This window comes from Molossus molossus, unplaced genomic scaffold, assembly GCF_014108415.1.
Source record: "Molossus molossus isolate mMolMol1 unplaced genomic scaffold, mMolMol1.p scaffold_m16_p_1, whole genome shotgun sequence".
NCBI classification, from domain to species: domain Eukaryota; kingdom Metazoa; phylum Chordata; class Mammalia; order Chiroptera; family Molossidae; genus Molossus; species Molossus molossus.
Window position 1 is genome coordinate 1,208,174 of NW_023425344.1, and position 21,957 is coordinate 1,230,130.

Consider the following 21,957-nt stretch of genomic DNA (forward strand, 5'->3'; position numbering starts at 1 on the left):
CCAGCCCCGTGCCCCTCCCCTTGTATTTGGATAACTAGTCTAGGTGAGTGGGACATGGGCACATTATACTACTCTTTCTACTATTGCATTTTCATAATTTGCTTTTTGTATTTCAAAAAAAAGGCCCGACCAGTGTGGCTCAGTGGATTGAGCATCGTTCCATGGACTGAGAGGTAGGTCCCTGTTCGATTCTGGTCAGGGCACATGCAAGGGTTGCGGGCTCAATCCCCAGTGGGGGGGCATGCAGGAGGCGGCCAATTGATGTTTCTGTCTCACATCGATGTTCCCATCACTCTCTCCCTTCCTCTCCCTCTAAAAAAAATCAATAAAAATAAATTTAAAAAGAACAAATATAAAGGAATGAGGTGGCCAATCGTGTGGCTATCTGGGAGAATGCTTCAGGAGAGGGAACGGCCTTAGGGGCCTGTGGGAACAGCAGAAGGCCGGGGAGCAGGGACAGCAGGGAGAGAAGATGAGGTCCAAGGCAGGGGAGGGGCTGGCATGCAGATCTGCAGGGCTCCTGTGAGAACTCTGCTTTTCCTTAGCCAAGCAGGAGCTGCCGGAGGGTTCTGAGCAGGGGAGTGATGTGACGGGGCTTCTGTTTGCATAGGGCTGTCTGGGTGCTGTGCTAAAAGCAGACTGGAGGGGCAGGTGGAGGTGGGAGGCCAGCCGGGAAGCTCTACAGGCATCAGTCAGAGCCCAGGCCTGCACTGAGGGGCAGCAGCGGTGAGAGGGGTCCAAGTGGAGCTGTATTTTGCAGGAAGAGCCAACGGGATTCACTGAGTCTGATGTAGTACATGAGAAAAAGAGAGACTGGAGAGATGCTGAGACTCTTGCCTGAGCTCATGGAGGACTGATGCTACCGTGAACTGGGCGGATAACGGTTGTAGGAGGCACAATACAGGGAAGACAAGAGGCCAGGTCTGCACATGGTAAGGCTGAAGTGACTATTAGATATCCAAGTGGACAGTGTCAGGCAGGTTCTATAACTCTAGAATTCAGAAAAGGCCATCCGAATCTAGGGCTGCATTATCACAGAGGCCTTCCATAAAACAGACCTGACTGATGTTGTTTCCAAAGGAAAGTATATAAAAAGAAGAGTATGGCAATGGGCAAAAATTAAAAGCATTTCCCTTAAGAACAGGAACAAGGCAAGGATGCCCACTTTCGCCACTCTTATTTAACATAGTACTGGAAGTCTTAGCCACAGCAATCAGACAGGAAGAAAAAATAAAAGGAATCCAAATTGGAAAGGAGGAAGTGAAATTGTCATTATTTGCAGATGACATGATACTATATGTAGAAAACCCCAAAGACTCCATCAAAAGTTTACTAGACTTAATAAATGAATTTGGCAAAGTAGCAGGATACAAAATTAATATCAAGAAATCGATGGCATTCCTATACACCGATGATGAACTCACAGAAAGAGAAACTAAGAAAACAATCCCATTTACCATTGCGGCAAAAAAATTAAGATACCTAGGAATAAACTTAACCAAAGAAATAAAGGACCTATTTGCAGAAAACTACAGGTCATTGAAAAAAGAAATAGAGGAAGATATAAAAAAAGTGGAAGCACATATCCTGTTCATGGATTGGGAGAATTAACATCATTAAAATGTCCATAATACCCAAAGCAATCTATAGATTCAACACAATCCCCATCAAAATACCAACAGCATACTTCACAGAATTAGAACAAGTACTTCAAAAGTTCATATGGAACCAAAAAAGACCTTGAATAGCCACAGCAATCTTGAAAAGGAAGAACAAAGTTGGAGGGATCACATTACCAGATTTCAGGTTATACTACAAAGCCACTGTAATCAAAAGAGCTTGGTACTGGCACAATAACAGGCATATAGACCAGTGGAACAGAACAGAGAACCCAGAAATGGACCCAACGCAATATGCTCAATTAATATTTGACAAAGGTGGCAAGAGCATACAGTGGAGTAAGGACAGCCTCTTTAATAAATGGTGCTGGGCCCTAGCCGGTTTGGCTCAGCGGTTAAAGCATCGGCCTGCGGTCCTGAGAGACCCGGGTTCGGTTCCCGCTAAGGGCATGTACCTCGGTTGCAGTTTGTCCCCGGCTCTGGTCAGTCGTGCGGGTGGCAGCCACTCGATGTGTTCCTTTCGCATCGATGTTTCTCTCTCTCTGTTCCTCTCTCTCCCTCCCACTCTACCTGAACAAAAAGTGGAAAAATGTCTTCGGGTGAGGATAAAAATAAATAAATAAATAAATAAATAAATGGTGCTGGGAAAATTAAACAGCTACTTGCAGAAAAATGAAACTAGACCATCAACTTACACCCTACACAAGAATAAACTCAAAATAGATAAAAGACTTAAATGTGACTCATGAATCCATAAAAATCCTAGAAGAACTGTAGGCAACAAAATTTCAGACATCATACGCAACAGAATTTTCACTGACACATCACCTAAGGCAACAGAAACAAAGGAGAAAATGAACACATGGGACTACATCAAACTCAAAAGCTTCTGCACAGCAAAAGATACAACCATCAAAACAGAAAGGCTACCCACTGTATGGGAAAGCATAATTGCCAATGATATATCAGATAAGGGGTTAATTTCCAATACATATAGAGTGCTCCTACAACTCCACAAAAGGAAGACAAAGAACCCAATTAAAAAATGGGCAGAGGAACTAAATAGACACCTCTCCAAACAGGACATACAAATGGCTAAGAGACATATGAAGAAATGCTCATCACTAATCATCAGAGAGATGCAAAGTAAAACAACAATGAGGTATCACCTCACATCTGTCAGAATGGCCGCCATCAACAAATCATCAAACAACAAGTGTTGGCGAGGGTGTGGAGAAAAGGGGACTCTAGTACACTGCTGGTGGGAATGCAGACTGGTGCAGCCACAATAAAAAACAATATGGTGTTACCTCAAAAAATTAAAAACTGAACTTCCATTTGACCCGGTGATCCCAATTCTAGGAATATACCCTAAGAAGCCTGAAACACCAATCAGAAAGAATATATGTACCCCCATGTTCATAGCAGCACTATTTACAATAGCTAAGATCTGGAAACAGCCCAAGTGTCCACCAGTAGACGAATGGATAAAAAAGCAGTGGTACATATACACAATGGAGTACTATGCAGCTGTAAGAAAGAAAGATCTCTTATCCTTTGAGACTACATGGAGGGACCTGGAAAGTATTATCCTAAGTGAAACAAGCCAAACAGAGAAAGACAAGTTTCATATGATCTCACTTATTTGTGGAATATAATGAATGTAACAGTCTGAGGAATGGGGTAGTCCCAGAGACGTGAAAGTAGGGTACAGACTGACAATCCCCAGAAGAGGGGGTGGTGGGGGAGAGATAAACCACAGAACTTATATGCATGTGTGCATGAACAGTGGTCATGGACAACAAACTGGGGAAAGGGTAGGGAGGGAGGGGGAGGGGAGAATCAGTGGGGGAAAAAGGAGAAACATCCGTAATAAAAATTAATCAATAAAAAGAAAGAAAGAAAGAAAGAAAGAAAGAAAGAAAGAAAGAAAGAAAGAAAGAAAGAAAGAAAGAAAGAAAGAAAGAAAGAAGAGTATGGGTTTCTTAGGAGCGGAGTGCTGCATTTGTCATCGTCCCATTCTCACCAAAAATTACTATACTACGAGCGCCTGACATTAGCTTTTGAAAGCCAAGGTACCCCTTTCCAAGGACATCCATCTTGAGCAGACACGCTGCTAGCTATAGGACACAGCTACCAGGAAACCAGCCACGTGAGAGTCTAGGCCACCCCACCCACGGAGGACCCTCGTTCAGAAAGCCCTGGGCAACCTAGATAACTGACCACTTGAGTGACCCTGCTTTTCCCTTCTCATGTCCTATTCCCACTCTGAGGCTTTAAATTAGCAATAGCCCTGGCCGGTTTGGCTCAGCGGTTAGAGCATCGACCTGTGGTCCTGAGAGACCCGGGTTCGGTTCCCGCTAAGGGCGCGTACCTCGCTTGCAGTTTGTCCCCACCCCTGGTCGGTCGTGCGGGTGGCAGCCACTCGATGTGTTCCTTTCACATCGATGTTTCTCTCTCTCTCTCTGTTCCTCTCTCTCCCTCCCACTCTGTCTGAACAAAAAAAAAAAAAGGGAAAATGTCCTCGGGTGAGGATAATAAATAAATAAATAAATAAATTAGCCAATAAAGAATGAACCCTCGAAACCCCGGGCAGAGCGCCAGGCCCACGCTTTCTGTCTCTCTTTCCTTCACACACACAATCTCACTGGGGGGACTCGGGCAGTGACAGTGGGTTTTCAGGCCTGGGGATGATGCCTTTCTCACCAACTTCTCATTGAGATGTTGGTTCAAATCCTGGAGCAGGTTCCCATGGACGCTCTTTGGGGGAGAGAGGACCAGTTTCTGTCATTTAGATTTATTTTATATTAATAGGCCCATAGGAAACATCTAAAAGTTTAAATAATTAAAACTGAAGCCTGGGAAACTGTAGATTGGGATAAATCAGTCATATAAGTAGACTTTAAGGCAGTGAGTGAAAATGTCTTACCTGGCAAACTGACCATGTGTCTCTCCTTCTTGGCTCCAAATAGGAGAGTGCTGCGTGTCTATGTAGACATACCGCTCACTGGGGGCCAAGCCCCCCTCCAGCGCAGGGCTGGAGGCTGAGGCACCCAGAGGGCTGCCTTCGTCTGCATGGCCCTGTAGTAACATCACAATCCCTTTAACAGAGGAAAGTAGAGCCTGTGAATACACAACGAAATCAAGTTTCAATATTAAACATAGACAAATCATTTATTCAAGAAAGACATGTGATGTTTTAAAATGTAAAAGACGGAAAAGGCCCCGCCGGTGTGGCTCAGTGGACTGAGTGTCGTCCATGGACTGAGAGGACACAAGCCTGGGTTGTGGGCTCAATCCCCAGTGGGGAGCGTGCAGGAGCAGCAGACCGATATCTCTCTCACATTGATGTTTCTGTCTCTCTCTCCCTTCTTCTCTCTCTAAAAAGTCAATAAAAACATATGTATCTTTTAAATCTCAGCATATTTGATTAAAAAAAAAAAAACAGAAAAGGCCTAAAATTAAATTTGTAAATGAATAGTTCTTTAATGACAATCAAGGCCAAAAACCAAACCCGTGATCTCACTCTCTAAATCTCGTCTCCATCCTATTCAGCATCACAATAGAAGTCTTAGCCAGTGCAGGGCAACAGGAAAAGAAGAAAAGGCACACAAGCCAGAAAGGAAGGATGATGCTCTATTCACAGATTACACAGTGTCTGCATGGGAGCCTAAAGGAATCCACAGAAAGACTTAGTGAGGCTGCAGATCAAAACACTGAAACCGCCCTGACTGGTTTGGCTCAGAGGTTAGAGCCTCGGCCTGCGGCCCTGAGAGACCAGGGTTCGGTTCCCACTAAGGGCAGTTTGTCCCCAGCCCTGGTTGGAGTCGTGTGGGTGGCAACCACTCGATGTGTGTCTCTCTCACATTGATGTTTCTCTCTCTCTCTTCCTCCCACTCTATCTGAACAAAAAATGGAAAAATGTCCTCAGGTGAGGATAAAACAAAACACTGAAACCGCATTCCTGTACGCTAGCAATAAACATGTACAAATGAATTCGCACAAAATAAATGATTGTTTTGCCCTGGCCGGTTTGGCTCAGCGGTTAAAGCGTCGGCCTGCGGTCCTGAGAGACCCGGGTTCGGTTCCCACTAAGGGCGCGTACCTCGGTTGCAGTTTGTCCCCGGCTCTGATCAGTCGTGCGGGTGGCAGCCACTCGATGTGTCCCTTTCACATCGATGTTTCTCTCTCTCTCTCTCTCTCTGTTCCTCTCTCTCCCTCCCACTCTACCTGAACAAAAAATGGAAAAATGTCCTCGGGTGAGGATTAAACAATAAAAATAAAAATTAAAAATAAAAGGAAAAAAGCCCTGGCTGGTTTGGCTCAGTGGTTAGAGCGTCGGCCTGCGGTCCAGAGAGACCCGGGTTCGGTTCCCGCTAAGGGCACGTACCTCGGTTGCGGTTTGTCCCTGGCCCTGGTTGGGTCGTGTGGGTGGCAACCACTCGATGTGTCCCTTTCACGTCGATGTTTCTCTCTCTCTCTCCCCCTCCTACTCTATCTGACAAAATATCAAAATAAATAAATAAATAAATAAATGACTGTTTTTAATAACTATTAAAAAAATAGCCCTGGCCGGTTTGGCTCAGCGGTTAGAGCGTCGGCCTGCGGTCCTGAGAGACCCGGGTTCGGTTCCCGCTAAGGGCGCGTACCTCGGTTGCGGTTTGTCCCCGGCCCTGGTTGGTTGTGCGGGTGGCAGCCACTCGATGTGTTCCTTTCACATCGATGTTTCTCTCTCTCTCTCTCTCTGTTCCTCTCTCTCCCTCCCACTCTACCTGAACAAAAAATGGAAAAATGTCCTCAGGTGAGGATAAAAAAAAAAAAAAAGGACAGGATGTATATGCTGCAAATGACAAAGTACGAGGACAAACTGCAACCCAGGTACATGCCCTTAGCGGGAACCGAACCCAGGTTTCTCAGGACCGCAGGCCAAGGCTCTAACCGCTGAGCCAAACCGGCCAGGGTGGTTTCAGTGTTTTGTTTTTGCTTTTTTGTTTGTTTTTTTTTATCCTCACCCGAGGACATTTTTCGATATTTTGTTCAGATAGAGTGAGAGGGAGAGAGAGAGAAAAAGAAACATCAACGTGAAAGCGACACATGGAGTGGCTGCCACCCACACGACCCAACCAGGGCTGGGGACAAACTGCAACCAAGGTACGTGCCCTCAGCGGGAACCGAACCCAGGTCTCTCCGGACCGCAGGCTGACGCTCTAACCGCTGAGCCAAACCGGCCAGGGCGGTTTCAGTGTTTTGATCTGCAGCCTCACTAAATCTTTCTTTGCTGAAAGAAATCAGAGAGACCTAAGAAACAGAGACATACCACACCCGAGGATGACAAAATTCAAAATAATAAGAATGTCATTCGTGTTCCACCTGAAGTACCAAGAACATCAATTCTCCCAAGTTCATCTGTGGAATGAAGAAGGTCAATATACCCCAAGTATAAGAAACGAAGAGAATTACACCAAGTCACATCATAATCAAATTGCTTAAAACCAGGAATAAAGAAAACACCTTAAAAGAAACCAGAAGGGTCCGGCCGGTGTGGCTCGGTGGTTGAGCGTCGACCCATGCACCAAGAGGTCACCGGTTTGATTTCTGGTAGTGGGCCCAATCCCCAGTGGGGGGTATGCAGAAGGCAGCCAGTCGATGTTCTCTCTCATCACTGTTTCTCTCTCTCTCCTTTCCTCTCTCTCTAAAAGGAATAAATAAAATTTTAAAAAGAAAGAAAGAAGGAAGCCAGAGGGGCCCTGGCCGGTATGGTTCAGTTGGTTTATGGTTCAGTTGGTTTATGGTTCAGTTGGTTGGAGCATCCTCTGGTACACCAAAAAGTGGCAGGTTCGATTCCGGTCAGGGCACATACCCAGGTTGCAGGTTCAAACCCCAGTTGAGGAGCTCAGGGGCACACAGAAGGCAACCAATCCATCTCTCCCTCCTTCTCTCCCTCTCACCCCCACCCTCACTCTCTCAAAAAAACAAATCAGTTAAAAAAAAAAGAAGCCAGAAAAAGGAACACATTCCTTAGAAACAAAAATGACAGGTTTTTTGTGGGAAACAAAGCAAGTTAGAAGAGAGTGGAGTAATAGCATTAAGTTACTAAAAGAAAAAACTATCAACTTACAATTTTTTAGCCAACAAAAAAGTCTTTTAAAAAAATCAAAGGTGTCCTGGCCGGTGTGGCTTGGTGGTTGGAGCTTGCCCTGCGCACTGAAGGGTTTCAGGTTTGATTCCTGGTCAAGGGCACGTACTTGGGTTTCAGGTTCAATCCCCGTCCTCTGTTGGGGTGCTTGACGGAGACAATCAATCGATGTCTATCTATCTGTCTCTTTCTCTCCCTCTCTCCCTTCCACTCTCTCTAAAAATCAATGGAAAAAATATCCTCGGGTAAGGATTAAAAACAACAACAAAAAAATCAAACGTAAGATTTGATTTATATACTACACTGAAAACTACCTAACACTGTTAAAAGAAATCAAAATTTTGTCCTGGCCAGTTTGGCTCAGCGGTTAGAGTGTCGTCCCTTGGACGGAAGGGTCTGGGGTTTGATTCCTGGACAAGGGCAGGTACATGGGTTGCAGGTTTGATTCCCGGCCCTGGTCAGGGTTGTGCAGGAGGCAACCAATCGATGTGTCTCTCTCACATCGATGTCTTTCTCTCCCCCTCCTTCCCTCCCTTCCACTCTCTCTAAAAATCAATGGAAAAATATCCTCAGGTAAAGATTACCAACAACAACAACAAAAAGAAACTAGATGAAAGGACACCCCTATTTATTCATGGGTCAGAAAACACAATCCTGTTAAGATGGCAAAGCTCCCAAAATTAGTGTATAGATTTGACACAGTCTGTATCAGAATAACTACCTGGGTATCTGCAGAAATTGACAAACTGATCCTAAAATGTATATGGAAGTGAAAGAAGCTGGAATAGCTTATATAATCATGAAAAACACAGTTACTCGTATTTTCTGATTTCAAAACTTACTACAAAGCCAAAGTAATCAAGACAGAGTGGTACCAGCATAAGGATATACAATTAGATCAATAGAAAGAATTGAATGCCCATAAATAAACCCTGACATTTACAGTCAGTTACTTTTCGATAAAAGTGTTAAGAAATTCAATGGGGAGAGAAGAAGCTTCTCAACCACAGTGCTGGGAAAACCAGATACCCACACGCAAAAGGGTGGCTCTGTGCCTATCTCACACCACACACACAAACCAACTCACAATGGATCACAGACTGAAATGTAAAAGCTGAAGCTATGGCCCTGGCCGGTTTGGCTCAGCGGTTAGAGCGTGGGCCTGCGGTGCAGAGAGACCCGGTTCAGTTCCCGCTAAGGGCATGTACCTTGGTTGCAGTTTGTCCCCGGCCCTGGTTGGGTCGTGCGGTGGCAGCCACTTGATATGTCCCTTTCACGTCGATGTTTTTCTCTCTGTCTCTCTTCCTCTCTCTCCCTCCTACTCTATCTGAACAAAAAATGGAAAAATGTCCTCAGGTGAGGAAAAAAAAAAAAACCCAACCACACCCACCTGAACGGCTAAAATAAAAAAGACAGACAACAAAAATTGGCAAGGAGCTGATGATTTGGAACCCTCGTATATTGCTGGTGGAACATACAACGTACAAACACTCTGGAAAACATTTTGGCACTTTCTTAAAAAACAGGTTATGAACTACTATGCATTATCAATATCTTACCACTGGGGGAGAAGGGAAAAAAATCTTACTTCTAGGCTCCCATCAAAATCAGACGCAAAGAAAATGGGTTTCTTTCATAGTGCCAGAAAAAGAAAATGAACACGGACAACACTGTTTCCTAACCTGGTCAGCTCTCAGCTGGGTTGAACCATCCTTATACATCAGCGTTACCACCAGGGCTGCTGCCTGTTTGAGCGTTTCAATCAGCTGGCTTTTCTCCACATCATCCAAATACCTGATATCACATAAATGGTGTCTGAACGTTCCTGGGTTCCCAGAGTTCAGGGAGGCTTCCCCCACATCAGCATCTTCTTTCAATACCATATGTTTACTTGTTTCCTCTGGTGAATTATCACATGTAATATGTTTTCTTTTAAGATTCATGCTTTCTTTATTTTCATTACTTAAATGCTTCTTTAGGAAATGTTTTCCTCTATGTTCCGTTTTCTGCAGAACTGAAGCCTCTTGGGTATGCTGGGGAATTAGACAGCTGAAAGGAGCCGGTGAGCCGATGGTCTGTCCAAGGTCAGCGGACAGCTGATCTACGAGTCTGATGCTGGAGGACTGAGAGGGGCGTTTGACGGAAGCGCTTGACGTCTGGCTTGTGAAAGAATAAAGATCCTATGGAAAAATTGAAAGCATTTCATTACCTACGGATTCATAAGACAGAGATCTATAAACCAAACTAATTTCTGATCAAACTTTCTAAAGTATGTGAAGGAGCGCACGGGGCGGGGGGCAACCAGGCAGTTCAAAAGGTCTGCAAGCGCACCCGTGCTGGAATCTTGCAAGCACAGAGATGCCATGGTGGGAGCAGGCTACAGATGTGCAGGAGACTCAAGGGCAGGAATTACAGCTTCCAAGTTCAGGCCATTCATAGAGAAAATAAAATGGCTACATCTCGCCCTGGCCGGTTTGGCTCAGCGGTTAGAGCGTCCGCCTGCAGTCCGAGAGACCTGGGTTCGGTTCCCGCTAAGGGCATGTACCTTGGTTGCAGTTTGTCCCCGGCCCTGGTTGGTCGTGCGGGTGGCAGCCACTCGATGTGTCCCTTTCACATCGATGTTTCCCTCTCTCTCTCTTCCTCTCTCTCCCTCCCACTCTGTCTGTGCAAAAAATGGAAAAGTGTCCTCGAATGAGGATAAAAAAAAATGGCCACATCTCTTTAGTATGTTTATCTACTAAACGTTTTTTTTAAATATGGCTCAGCAGCAATCCTCTTCCTGTCTCGATCTAACAATATGCAACATTCATTCATAGAATCACAGACTAACCGAGGGGGGTGGGAATCATGTCTCTCCTTTTCATTATAGGATTCATTTACAGTAAAATATTATTTTTAATGATTACTGTTCAGATTTTATGATATGCTGTTTTGAACAACTGTATACTAATAGTACTTTTAAATAATTTTGAAAGAAAATGTTTTAACACTTGGTCATAGGGTCACAGAAAATTTTAATTTATATTCATTTTTATTGCAGAGAAATATAAAGTTTTCAAGAAAAGATTTTCAAGCACAAAACTTTATTACATTAAAAATCTGTGGCGGTGTACACAGAAAAGGAGCTCATGGAGAAAAGAAAAGTATAAAAACTCAGACTGTTAAAGAATGTCTTGCTGAAGTATTTTTATTTACTCATTCATATATATATGTATATATATATTTGTTGTTGTTAATTCTCACCTAAGGATATTTTTCTATTTATCTTAAGACAGAGAGAGAGAAACATTGATGTGAGAGAGACACTTCGATTGTCTGCCTCTTGCATGACCCTGACCAGGGCCAGGGACGAACCGCCCTTGACCAAAATCGAACCCATGACTCATTGGTCTGTGGGCAAAAGCTCTAACTGCTGAGCCAAACCAGCCAGGGCTTAAGTATTTTTTAAAGGGATGATTATAGATATCAAGTTACCAGAGTATAATGTGTATTTAGATCTTAGTGGCTATATTCTAGATGATGATGTAACAATTTTTAAAATGTCAACATTATCAATAACCAGAAATCATGTCCTATGAAACTTTTAAAATTTGTGATGAGCCTTGGCCACCACAAATGGAAGGGTGGCAGGTTCGATTCCCAGTCAAGGGCACACACCTGGGTTGCAGGTTAGATCCCCGACCCTGGTAGGGGTCCTGCAGGAGGCAATCAATTGACGTGTCTCTCTCACATTGAGTTTCTCTCTCTCTCTCTCTCTCTCTCTCACCCTCTCTATTTTTAAAATCTAATGTGCAACCCTTTGGTTCACAGGCCGGCGCTAAGCCAAACTGACCAGGGCTGAAGTATTTTTTATTTATTTTAATCTTCCCCAAAGGATATTTTTCCATGTATCTTCAGGTAGAGTGGGAGGGAGAGAAGATAGAGATAGAGAGAGAGAGAGAAACATCGATGTGAGAAGACATACTGACTGGTTGCCTCCCTCAAGACCCTGACCAGGGCCGGGGACCGAACTGCAACCGAGGTACGTGCCCTTGACCAGAATCGAACCTGTGACTCTTTGGTCTGTGGGCTGACGCTCTAATCACTGAGCCCTCCCACTCTATAAAAAAATCAATGGGAAAATGCCCTCGGGTGAGGATTAACAAAAAATAATAATAAAAATAAAATTTGTGATGAAACCTTTAAATGTCAACTTTAAAATGTCAGAAGGTACATGTCTTCTCAAAATTCTTTTGAGAGACAGGAAGCAAAATGGTTTGGAGACCTCTGCCTCAGGGATCAGGAAGCACAGTCTGAACACTGTGGAGAGAGCATTTCCATTCACTTACTTCCCTCCACTTCAGTGGACAGGTCCTGTTTTCCTGCAGGGAGTTTAGATGACATTCCGCTGGACTGGGATCTGAACACAGGTAGTTTGCTTCACAGTCCATTCCCTCTACCACTATACTGTCTTGACCCATTTCACATACAGAGCCTCTGATAGATAGGACCTCTTCCCTCTCTCCTCAAGCCCAAACCACCTAACTCACCTGTTGTGAATTATACCCTTTCCTTTCTGAACTTCTCTATATTTCCACTACCCAAAAGTTCCAAGCTCTCTTCCCTGAACCTGAAAAGTTCTCTCAGAGTCCTTCCCCAACTCTCTAAAGGCTGACCAGCTCCTCATCATCCTCTAGCTCTCCACTCAGGTATAATTTTCATAATTAATAGAGAGACATCCCAGCCCTGGCCAGTCTGGCTCAGTGATTAGAGCGTCAGCCCACAGACCCAAGAGTCACGGGTTCGATTCTGGTCAAGGGCACGTACCTCGGTTGCAGTTCGGTCCCCGGCCCTGGTCAGGGTCTTGAGGGAGGCAACCAGTCAGTATGTCTTCTCACATCGATGTTTCTCTCTCTCTCTCTATCTCTATCTTCTCTCCCTCCCACTCTATCTGAAGATACATGGAAAAATATCCTTTGGGGAAGATTAAAATAAATAAAAAATACTTCAGCCCTGGTCAGTTTGGCTTAGCGCCGGCCTGTGAACCAAAGGGTTGCACATTAGATTTTAAAAATAGAATAGAATAATAAAATAAAATAGGGACGTCCCAGACTCCTCTCCCTACTACCCAGAAAAAGCAAGCTGAGACCACACAAAGACCGGGTCCGCTCTCCTGTGCTCAGACCTGACTGCCATCAGGGCACATGCCACAGTGCAGAGATCCTGGCTACTTCTGTCTTCCTCTTCCCTGCACACAAATTAAACCCCAAGCTCCTGGAGAACGATGACCCCCCCACCCCCAATATTTTAAGCCATTGTATCCACCTATGATTCACCTGTTTATCCAGTGCTTGATTCTCATCTTCACATAGTCCTGCACACTGAACACTGGATTTGTTCACCACTGCTGCAGCTTTTAAAAACACCAAAATGAAACACGAGCCATTAAAGGAACATTGGAATCTAAGTCACATAATTAGTTAACATTAAAAATAGCCTCTAGGGTTATGCTATTTATTCATTATTTACTTATGTAAAACAACATCATAAAATTCACCACCAAAATGCCTATTAATGTCAAGTACCTTCAAATTAACTGGAGGCAGATCCATGTAACCATGAAATGTTTATTAAAAATTGCTACGTGGTATTTATATTGGAATACTTAATTGTGAAAACCCTTGTAAGAAACCTTGTAAGTAGTAAAGGTTTGAGGAAATTCTTAGACTGAATAATATTGCAATGGAACAACTAGAGATCCAGTAAAACATCATTAATACAAACTTCTGATTTAAATGTTGCTTTCATTTTAATAAGCCCGGTCTGAACAGGAAGTGATGGAATCTGGATTCAACCCCAGGCAACATGACTCAGGAGTCTGTGCTCAGAAGCAGTGATGTTCCTCCCCCCATAGCGCGATAACCATCAAGAAATGCAGACGCAGGGAAATCTCACATTTACAACAGAAAAAAGTTATACTTAGGATAGATTTACAAGAAAGGAACAAGGCACTCAATGATTAAAACAAAATCTTTTTTTGGAACCTGGTTGGCGTGGCTCAGTCGTGAGAGCATTAGCCTGTGCACCAGAGGGTCATGGGTTCAATCCCTGGTCAAGGGCATGTACCTGGGTTGCAGGTTTGATGCCTGGCCACTGGTCGGGGCATGTGTAGGAGGCAACCGATCCACGTGTCTCTCTCACATCAATGTTTCTCTCTTTCTCCTCATCACCCTCCCTTCTACTCTCTAAAAAATTCAATGGAAAAAATATTTTTGGGTGAGGATTAACAACAAAAAAAACCTTAAAATCTTATGAAATGGCATAAAACAAGACCTATACAGTGGAAAGACATAGCATTGAAATATATACAAAAATGTTTAATTCTTCCAAACACACACTTAATGCAGCTTCAACTAGAGACCTTACAGGGCTCTTTTTTTTTTTTTTTAATCCTTACCCGAGGACATTTTTCTATTTATTTTCAGATAGAGTGGGAGAGAGAGAGAGAAACATCGATGTCAGAGGGACACATCAATGGTTGCCTCCTGCACGACCTTGACCAGGGCTGGACTTAACCACAACCGAGGTACGTGCCCTTGACTGAAATCAAACACATGACTCATTGGTCCTCGGGCTGACGCTCTAACCACTAAGCAAAACTGGCCAGGGCCTTACAGAGCTCTTTTAATTGAAAAAAATAATTTCGAAATACATACAGAATGTTAAATACCTGAAAATAGACAAGAAAGGTTACCAAAAAAATGACTTGCCTTGCCAGATTATCAGAACATACTATAAAGCCACTGTAATCAAATCCACATAGTATTTGAATAGGAACAGAAAAAAAAGATCTCTAGATCAGAAGAGACAATCCAGAAACTGACCCCAAGACTTAGGAGACTTTAATATACAACAAAAATGGTGTTTCAAGTAAGCAGCAAAGGACACATTAAGAAATAGAGATGGTACAACTAGCACTTCTAAAAGAAACAAATGCATTGGGAAAACTACCTGGGACAAACGTGACAAAGGGTTAATACCTGTATTCTACAACAAGGCTTGTACATTGACAGAAAAAGACAAACAACTCAAAAGAAATAGGAGTAAAAGATAGGAAGAGGCAATACACGAAATAGCAAATCCCCAAAAGCAAAGAAACATGCTAGAATGCTCAAACTCATTAGCAGTCAGGGAAATAAAAATTAAATATAACTGAAGGTGGATGGGGATAGGTAATTTCATGCATTGCTGGTAAAAACGTGGATACAGTAAGTCCTCACTTAACATCATCAAATAGACTTTAAGCAAACCGAGTAAGGAAACCAATTGTGCCACAGGCTAATTGCTCTAGACAAGAGTTAAGTTACCATGGCACCTCATCAAAGTGATAACAAAGCAATGTGATTTGAGGACCTGCTGTAGTTAGACTCTTTTGGGAAAGAAAACTGTCAACACTTATTAAAATTAAAAAATCTATGCATCACCTTTGGAAGCTGGGAAGAAATGGACTGATCCAAAAGGGAGCAAAGATAGGCCTCTTGGGTGACGCTAATGTTCTATTTTTTTTTTTTTTATCCTCACCTGAGGACATTTTCCATTTTTTGTTCAGATAGAGTGGGAGGGAGAGAGAGAGAGAAACATCGACGTGAAAGGGACACATCGAGTGGCTGCCGCCCGCACGACCAACCAGGGCCGGCGACAAACTGCAACCGAGGCACGCGCCCTTAGCAGGAACCGAACCCGGGTCTCTCTGGACCACAGGCTGATGCTCTAATCGCTGAACCCAACTGGCCAGGATATAGGATCCCATTTTTTAAATCAGTGACCAAATCTCCCCATTTGTACACATGAGTGTGTCATACTCGCACACTGGGACAGGTGTGGCACAGGCATTGCCCCGTGACCGTCTAGGAGACAAGGTTTCTGTTCATAAAGGGTACTGAGGAGTGGTCTCAGGATTGACACCTGCAGCGAGTGAAGGAAGGAAGCCTGGGCCAAGATCCAGTCACTACAAAGGCCTGTTCTGGAGCAGACGTGCCCCTGCAGAGCTGTCCCCTGTGGCTCTAGGGAGCTGGGCCTTTATACCCAGCACCAACCGGCCATCGGATTGGTTGCTCCCAGGAAAGTGGTGTGCCCTTGGGCCAAGCAGTTCTTTGCGGCTGAGGCAATCACCAGGAGGTGCTGGGTTGTGAGCAGCCCACCTGCAAGGGACCCAGCCCTTGGGGCGCTGGTTTCCTGTATGGGTCGGCCATGGCCATCCGGTGCTCACTGCAGCCCTACCCTGCGGCTCACTACCTGCTGCTCACAGAGCCTTGCTTCAGATGCCTTCTGGGCAGCTGCTTCAGATTCTGGTGGCCTTCTTCCAGGAGGAAACTTTTGACAGGAAGTGTAATGGCACTGCAGCTGGCCTCAAAGTTGCAAAAAACATCCACCTTCTTCCTCTACAACCCAGCCCAAGGTCCCCAGCCCTGGCAGAGCACCTCTGCTGGTCTAGGTAGCTTACTGATGGAGTCACCAAATCCTCATCCCTGAGAGGTGTAAGCTTCTGGTTACCGTGCTTTACTCAGGCCACGGCTGATGTGTGTGCTGTGAAATTTGGGCAGGGGACCAAGAAGTGACCAATTATATCACCTTGGTGCCAAGTATATGCTTCCATGCTCCCCATTATGTAACAGCAGCCCTAACATATGACCAGGACATTCATCCAGAGCAGGATGGAGGTGATATTCCTTGCCTGCCAGTCTCTTCAAATAAGAAACTTGAAATGACTGGGCGGCAGCTGGGCCTTGGGATTGAATGGTACTCTGCCTGTGCCCCTGGTGGGCTGCCTCTCTGGAAGTCAGGACAACCTGCAGAACTGAGTGTTGGTAAGCAGGGCCACTCCCACTTCCAGGATTGACAACTAGAATGATGTAGTGTCCACTGCACCCTGGAGGGTCCTGCTCCATCACTGCGGGGCATCATCCTCAGGCTGGCACCCAAGCTGTGCCTGCCATGGGACACCCCACCACTCCATCAGGCTGGTGTTTATGTGTGTGGCCGTGTAGGAGCCCGTGTGTCCCACAACTGTGCACCCACTGCAGCCCCTCTGCTGTAAATCAGGTCCCCATGTGTAACAAGATGCTAAGCAGGATGCATCAGCAGACCACACTCACTGTGAGCCTTGGATAAGAGAGCTCACTGAGGCCCTGCAAACCCATGCCTGCAATACATGTCCATTCCAGTCAAGATCAATCTCTGCACCTTTGGGGGCACAAGGGGTTCAGTGTTGTCAACTTGCCAACAAGTGACTATTTCCCTCAAAGTGTTGTACTATGGGGACTCAGCGTTCAGTCTGTGTTGCAAGGTTGGACATTCAGCGACACAGTGGCTAGAAAGAACAGCCCTGGTGAATGGGGAGCGCCATGTAGTTGGGCCCACACACAGCCTCCTGATCACTCTGTTGAAGAGCCCAAGGTACCTGTACTGGGAGAGCAGACAACAGAGGCCAGTGGATGTCACCTGGCCAAATCTTTCTACTTTTGTTCCTTCCTTCAGCACTCTGCCTCAGTTAGCTGTTCCCTGTGTTTATCACCATAACGTTCATTTATCACCATAACGTTCAGCCCGCTCTTTACTCCTTGGCAGCTAATCCCATTACTAGTTAAGATGCCTTAAATATTACTTGTTCAAATGACTACAGTTCTGTTCCCTGACTGACCCTTACATTCATACATTCCCTTAGCAGGCCCAGTACCTCTTGGCCAGGTTATGTTGACTTAATGGCCAGAGGGAAGGAGCCATCAGTACTTAAGGAGCATGTATTCTTTTTCAAGACAGAAGCCTCTTGCAGAGCCTTTAAGAGAGGACTAGAAACTTCTTCAGGTGCTAGAGATATCTGGGATTCACAATTTGTATGCACAAATCCACATCTTAGGGTCTGGTCCCTCCTCCTGACCTTGAGGTAGCACACCTGCCAGGGCTGAGTAAGAATCCAGCCTTCTCTGGGGCTCGACAGGTCTTAGGACTAAGTACTGGCCTGTGGCTGCAGGTGGTCTCTTTTTAGGCTACCAGGGAAGCCCTCTGGTTACCCTGTTTACCCTGTTTACCCTTTAATTGTTAAATTATCACCCTCAGCCTTTCCCCCAACGAATCTATTCTCCCCAGCCACAACCATCAATCCCATTGTCCTCCATGCAGTACTGTCCCAGCAGCCCAGGCAGTAGCTTGCCCTGGTACAGACCAACCACCGCTGGTGAGTTTAACTGCACTGCTGCCATCGCATCCCAGCTGTCAGTGCAGCCTACCTCCAAATACCACATCTGCTCTCTGGGCCACTCCCCGTGCCAAGTGCAGCAGGTCAGGTTCCCTGGGAACCAGACTGAGCTGTGCTTGCAGGAAGTTCACTGGGGGGTTGGGGGAGCGGTTGGGGAGCAGAGCAATGGTTAAAGCACCCAAAACACTTCACAGCAAGTTCTCTATACTGCGCTGCACACGAATCAGATGCGTTACTTCCAGTAAGGCATCCTGATGATGGAAGAAATGCTGACTTCACCACTCAGTTGTGAGTGAAGGGGAGAGAAAGAACGGTAGGTAGAAGAAAACTGGAAAATGTCACAAGTTTGGAAGTTATAGTCAAATCTGAATGGGGCAAAAAGAGAAAAGTGGAGGGATGTGAGACTAAAAAAGGCAGGCAGTGGTCAGGACGGAGTACACGGGCCTGTTTCCGCAGATAAATTCCGCAAAGAGCAAGGACAAGAGCTGAGCTGACTCCTGCAAAGGCCAGACTGAAGTGGCAACAATCTGCAGGCAAACAGCAGTCGGGAAACTGACTGAACATCCAAGGGGGAGAGAAGGCAGCCTTGAGTCAGCAGCGGGGACTGAACCCCAGCACCTGGCAGGGTTTGCTGTGATTGGACATTAGGGTTTTGTTTACTGGATAGAAATAAAATAACATAAACTGTTTATCCATATCCTATTGACTAGAATAAATATAACCAAAATAAATCTATTTTGTCATTTAGTTGTCTGTCCTTAAAATTGAAATAAAAAACCACTTCACATGAAATGAATCAAATTTTAACAAATATCTACCTTTAGGGGCCTCAAACTCACAATCTAAAATGTCTGTAAAAATATTTTTATTTTACTGGAAAATACCATATTCACCTCCAAGCTCTATCAAGTTAAAATAAAAAGGAATCTGCCCTGGCCAGTTTGGCTCAGCGGTTAGAGCGTTGGCCTGCGGTCCTGAGAGACCCGGGTTCGGTTCCCGCTGAAGGCATACCTTGGTTGCAGTTTGTCCCCGGCCATGGTCGGTCGTGCGGGTGGCAGCCACTCGATGTGTTCCTTTCACATCGATGTTTCTCTCTCTCTCTCTGTTCCTCTCTCACCCTCCCACTCTACCTGAAAAGAAAAAGGAAAAATGTCCTCGGGTGAGGATAAAAAAAATAATAAATAAATAAAAAGGAATCTGGATAAATGTATACTAGAAAACATTATTTATTATTTGAGCTCTTCTGAAAGTAGCCAGAGGTGACCTCTGAAAATGGTTTGCTAGCCACTTGACCCAGAAAACCCCACAAAATCATGCAAATTGAAAGGTTCAGCCCAGCCAGTGTGGCTCAGTGGATTGAGCATTGCCCCATGAACTGAGAGGTCCTGGTTTGATTCCGGGTCCAGTCACATGCCTGGGTTGCTCGATCCCCAGCAGTGGTGGGGGTGGGGGGGTGAGGTGCAAGTGGCAGCCAATTCATGTGTCTCTCTCACATCGATGTTTCTCTGTCTCTCTCTACCCCCTCCTCACTGTCTAAACATAAATGGAAAAATATCCTCGGGTGAGAATTAAAAAAAAAAGAGGTTCAGCCCTGGCCAGTTTGGCTCAGCGGTTAGAGCGCCGGCCTGCGGTCCGGAGAGACCTGGGTTCAGTTCCCGCTAAGGGCACGTACCTCAGTTGCAGTTTGACCCCAGCCCTGGTTGGTCGTGCGGGTGGCAGCCACTCGATGTGTCCCTTCAGGTCGATGTTTCTCTCTCTCTCTCCCTTCCTCTCTCTCCCTCCCACTCTATCTGTACAAAAAAATGGAAAAATATCCTCGGGTGAGGATAAAAAAAAAAGAGGTTCAAATCTTCGTGTTCACTTTAAGAACATTCGAGAAACTGCCCAGACCCTCAAGGGTATGCATATCCGAAAGCCACCAAATATCTGAAGGATGTCACTTTACAGAAGCAATGTGTGCCATTCTGTCTTTACAATGGTGCAATTGGTAGGTGTGCCCAGGCCAAACAATGGGGCTGGACACAGGGTTAGTGGTCCAAAAAGAGTGCTGAATTTTGGCTGCACATGCTTAAAAATGCAGAGAGCAACCCAACCGGTGTGGTTCAGTGGTTGAGTGTCAACCTCATGCATCAAGAGGTCACCAGTTTGATTCCTGATCAGGGCACATGCACAAGTTTTGGGCCCGATCCCCAGTGGAGGGCATGCAGGAGGCAGCCAATCGATGTTCTCCCTCATCAATGTTTCTATCTCTCTCCCTCTCTCTCTAAAAGCAATAAAGAAAAAAAAATGCAGAGAGCATTGCTGAGCTTAAGGATTAGATGTAGATTCTCTGGTCACTGAGCAGATCCAGGTGAACAAAGCTTCCAAGATGCAACGTAGAACTGACAGAGCCCCCGGGCAGATTAACCCCACATGAGCTCTCCCTGCCACGTGGAGAGGATCCTTCCTGAAGAAGAGCAGACTGTTCCTAAACCAGAGGGGAAGCTGCACAGAAGAAAAAGATAGGCCAGAAGGAACGGAAGAAACAAAAACTTAGGGCCCAGGAGTAAATTTAACATAAAATAAATACTAATAAAAGTAAAAAAGAAAACAGAATCATTATTCAATCTTTGTAGGTACTCAGACAAGATAGACAATACTCTAATAAATGTTCTTTACCATATCATAATCCTATCATAGCATCAGGTCAGCTGACTACCTGGAAATCACCCTGAAAATGGCTCCCCCCCCCCCCCCCCCGGTATTTACCAGACTTTCATTATTGAACAATAAAACGACAGTGAAATTCAAGTCAGATGAACCCAGTTCTGACTCTGGCTTAAAGGAGTATGAGTTAGTAAAAAAGCCGAACTAGTAGTCACAAAAGACCTGACAACACAATACAATGTCTTAATTAACAAAAAAGTGGGTTTATTTCTCTCAGGTTGAGGTGTGTGGCCTCAGCTGGTGGTGCAGCTGTTCATGAAGTCACTCTGGGACCCCGGTTGCTCCCAGCATGTTGTTCCACAATCCACAAGGACACACTCATTTGCAGGGTTGGAAAGGAGTCGTTTCAGGTTCCAACTGGAGGGAAGGCAAGAGGCAGCCAGCTAAGAAGCAAGCTTTCAGGCCTACCCTGGAAATGGTGTACACACACCCTGACAGGAACCTGCCACTTGGCCACACCTGACTGGAAGACTGAGCCATGTAGTTTGATCATGTGCCTCAGAAAGGAAAGACAGACTCTGGTGCAGCAAATGAGTAATCTTTGCCAAGAAGGCCTTTAGAGCAATACAAAATGCCCATGATTAGGAAGCGAGAAGTGATTGCTGTAAAAAGTCAGGATAATGGTTACTGCTAAGCAGGGAGAGGGTTTTAAGTGAGAAGGAAATTTGGGTGCTGTCAATGTAAGTGGTAGTTACATGGATGTCCCCTTTATATGAATTCGTTCAGCTGTATTTTTAGTTTTTGCATCTTTTATTTTTTCACAGCAAAGGGTTTTTAAATAAAAGATCAATTTTTTTAAGGCTTTTTTTTTTTTAATCCTCACCCAAGGACATTTTTCCATTTTTTATTCAGACAGAGCAGGAGGAAGAAAAAGGAAGAGAGAGAGAGAGCAATATCAACGTGAAAGGGACACATTAAGTGGCTGCCACCCGCACGACACAACCAGGGCCGGGAAAAACTGCAATTGAAGTACATGCCCTTAGCGGGAATCGAACCCAGGTCTCTCTGGACCACAGGCCGACGCTCTAACCGCTGAGCCAAACTGGCCAGGGCTTTTTTTTTTTTTTTTGGTACGTGCCCCTAGTGGGAACCGAACCCAGGACTCTCTGGTCCGCAGGCTGATGCTCCAACTGTTGAGCCAAACCGACCAGGGCTTTTTAAAACAAATTTTTTTCTTTATTGATTTTAATTTTACTTTTTTAAATCCTCACCCGAGGACATTTTTGCATTTATCTTCAGATAGAACAAGAGGGAGAGAGGGG

The 21,957-nt window shown here is 45.0% G+C and overlaps 1 protein-coding gene across 1 annotated transcript in view; it reads right to left on the reverse strand.

Moving 5' to 3' along the window:
* The window catches only part of POLN (DNA polymerase nu), a 134,899-nt gene that overhangs the window by 107,598 nt on the left and 5,344 nt on the right, over positions 1 to 21,957 (reverse strand). Inside the window, exons 3-5 of the mRNA XM_036279945.1 lie at positions 13,071 to 13,147; positions 9,438 to 9,935; positions 4,549 to 4,742 (exon numbers count right to left, since the gene is read on the reverse strand). Coding sequence (XP_036135838.1) covers positions 4,549 to 4,742; positions 9,438 to 9,935; positions 13,071 to 13,147 — 769 coding nt within the window. The remainder of the gene's footprint in view (positions 1 to 4,548; positions 4,743 to 9,437; positions 9,936 to 13,070; positions 13,148 to 21,957) is intronic.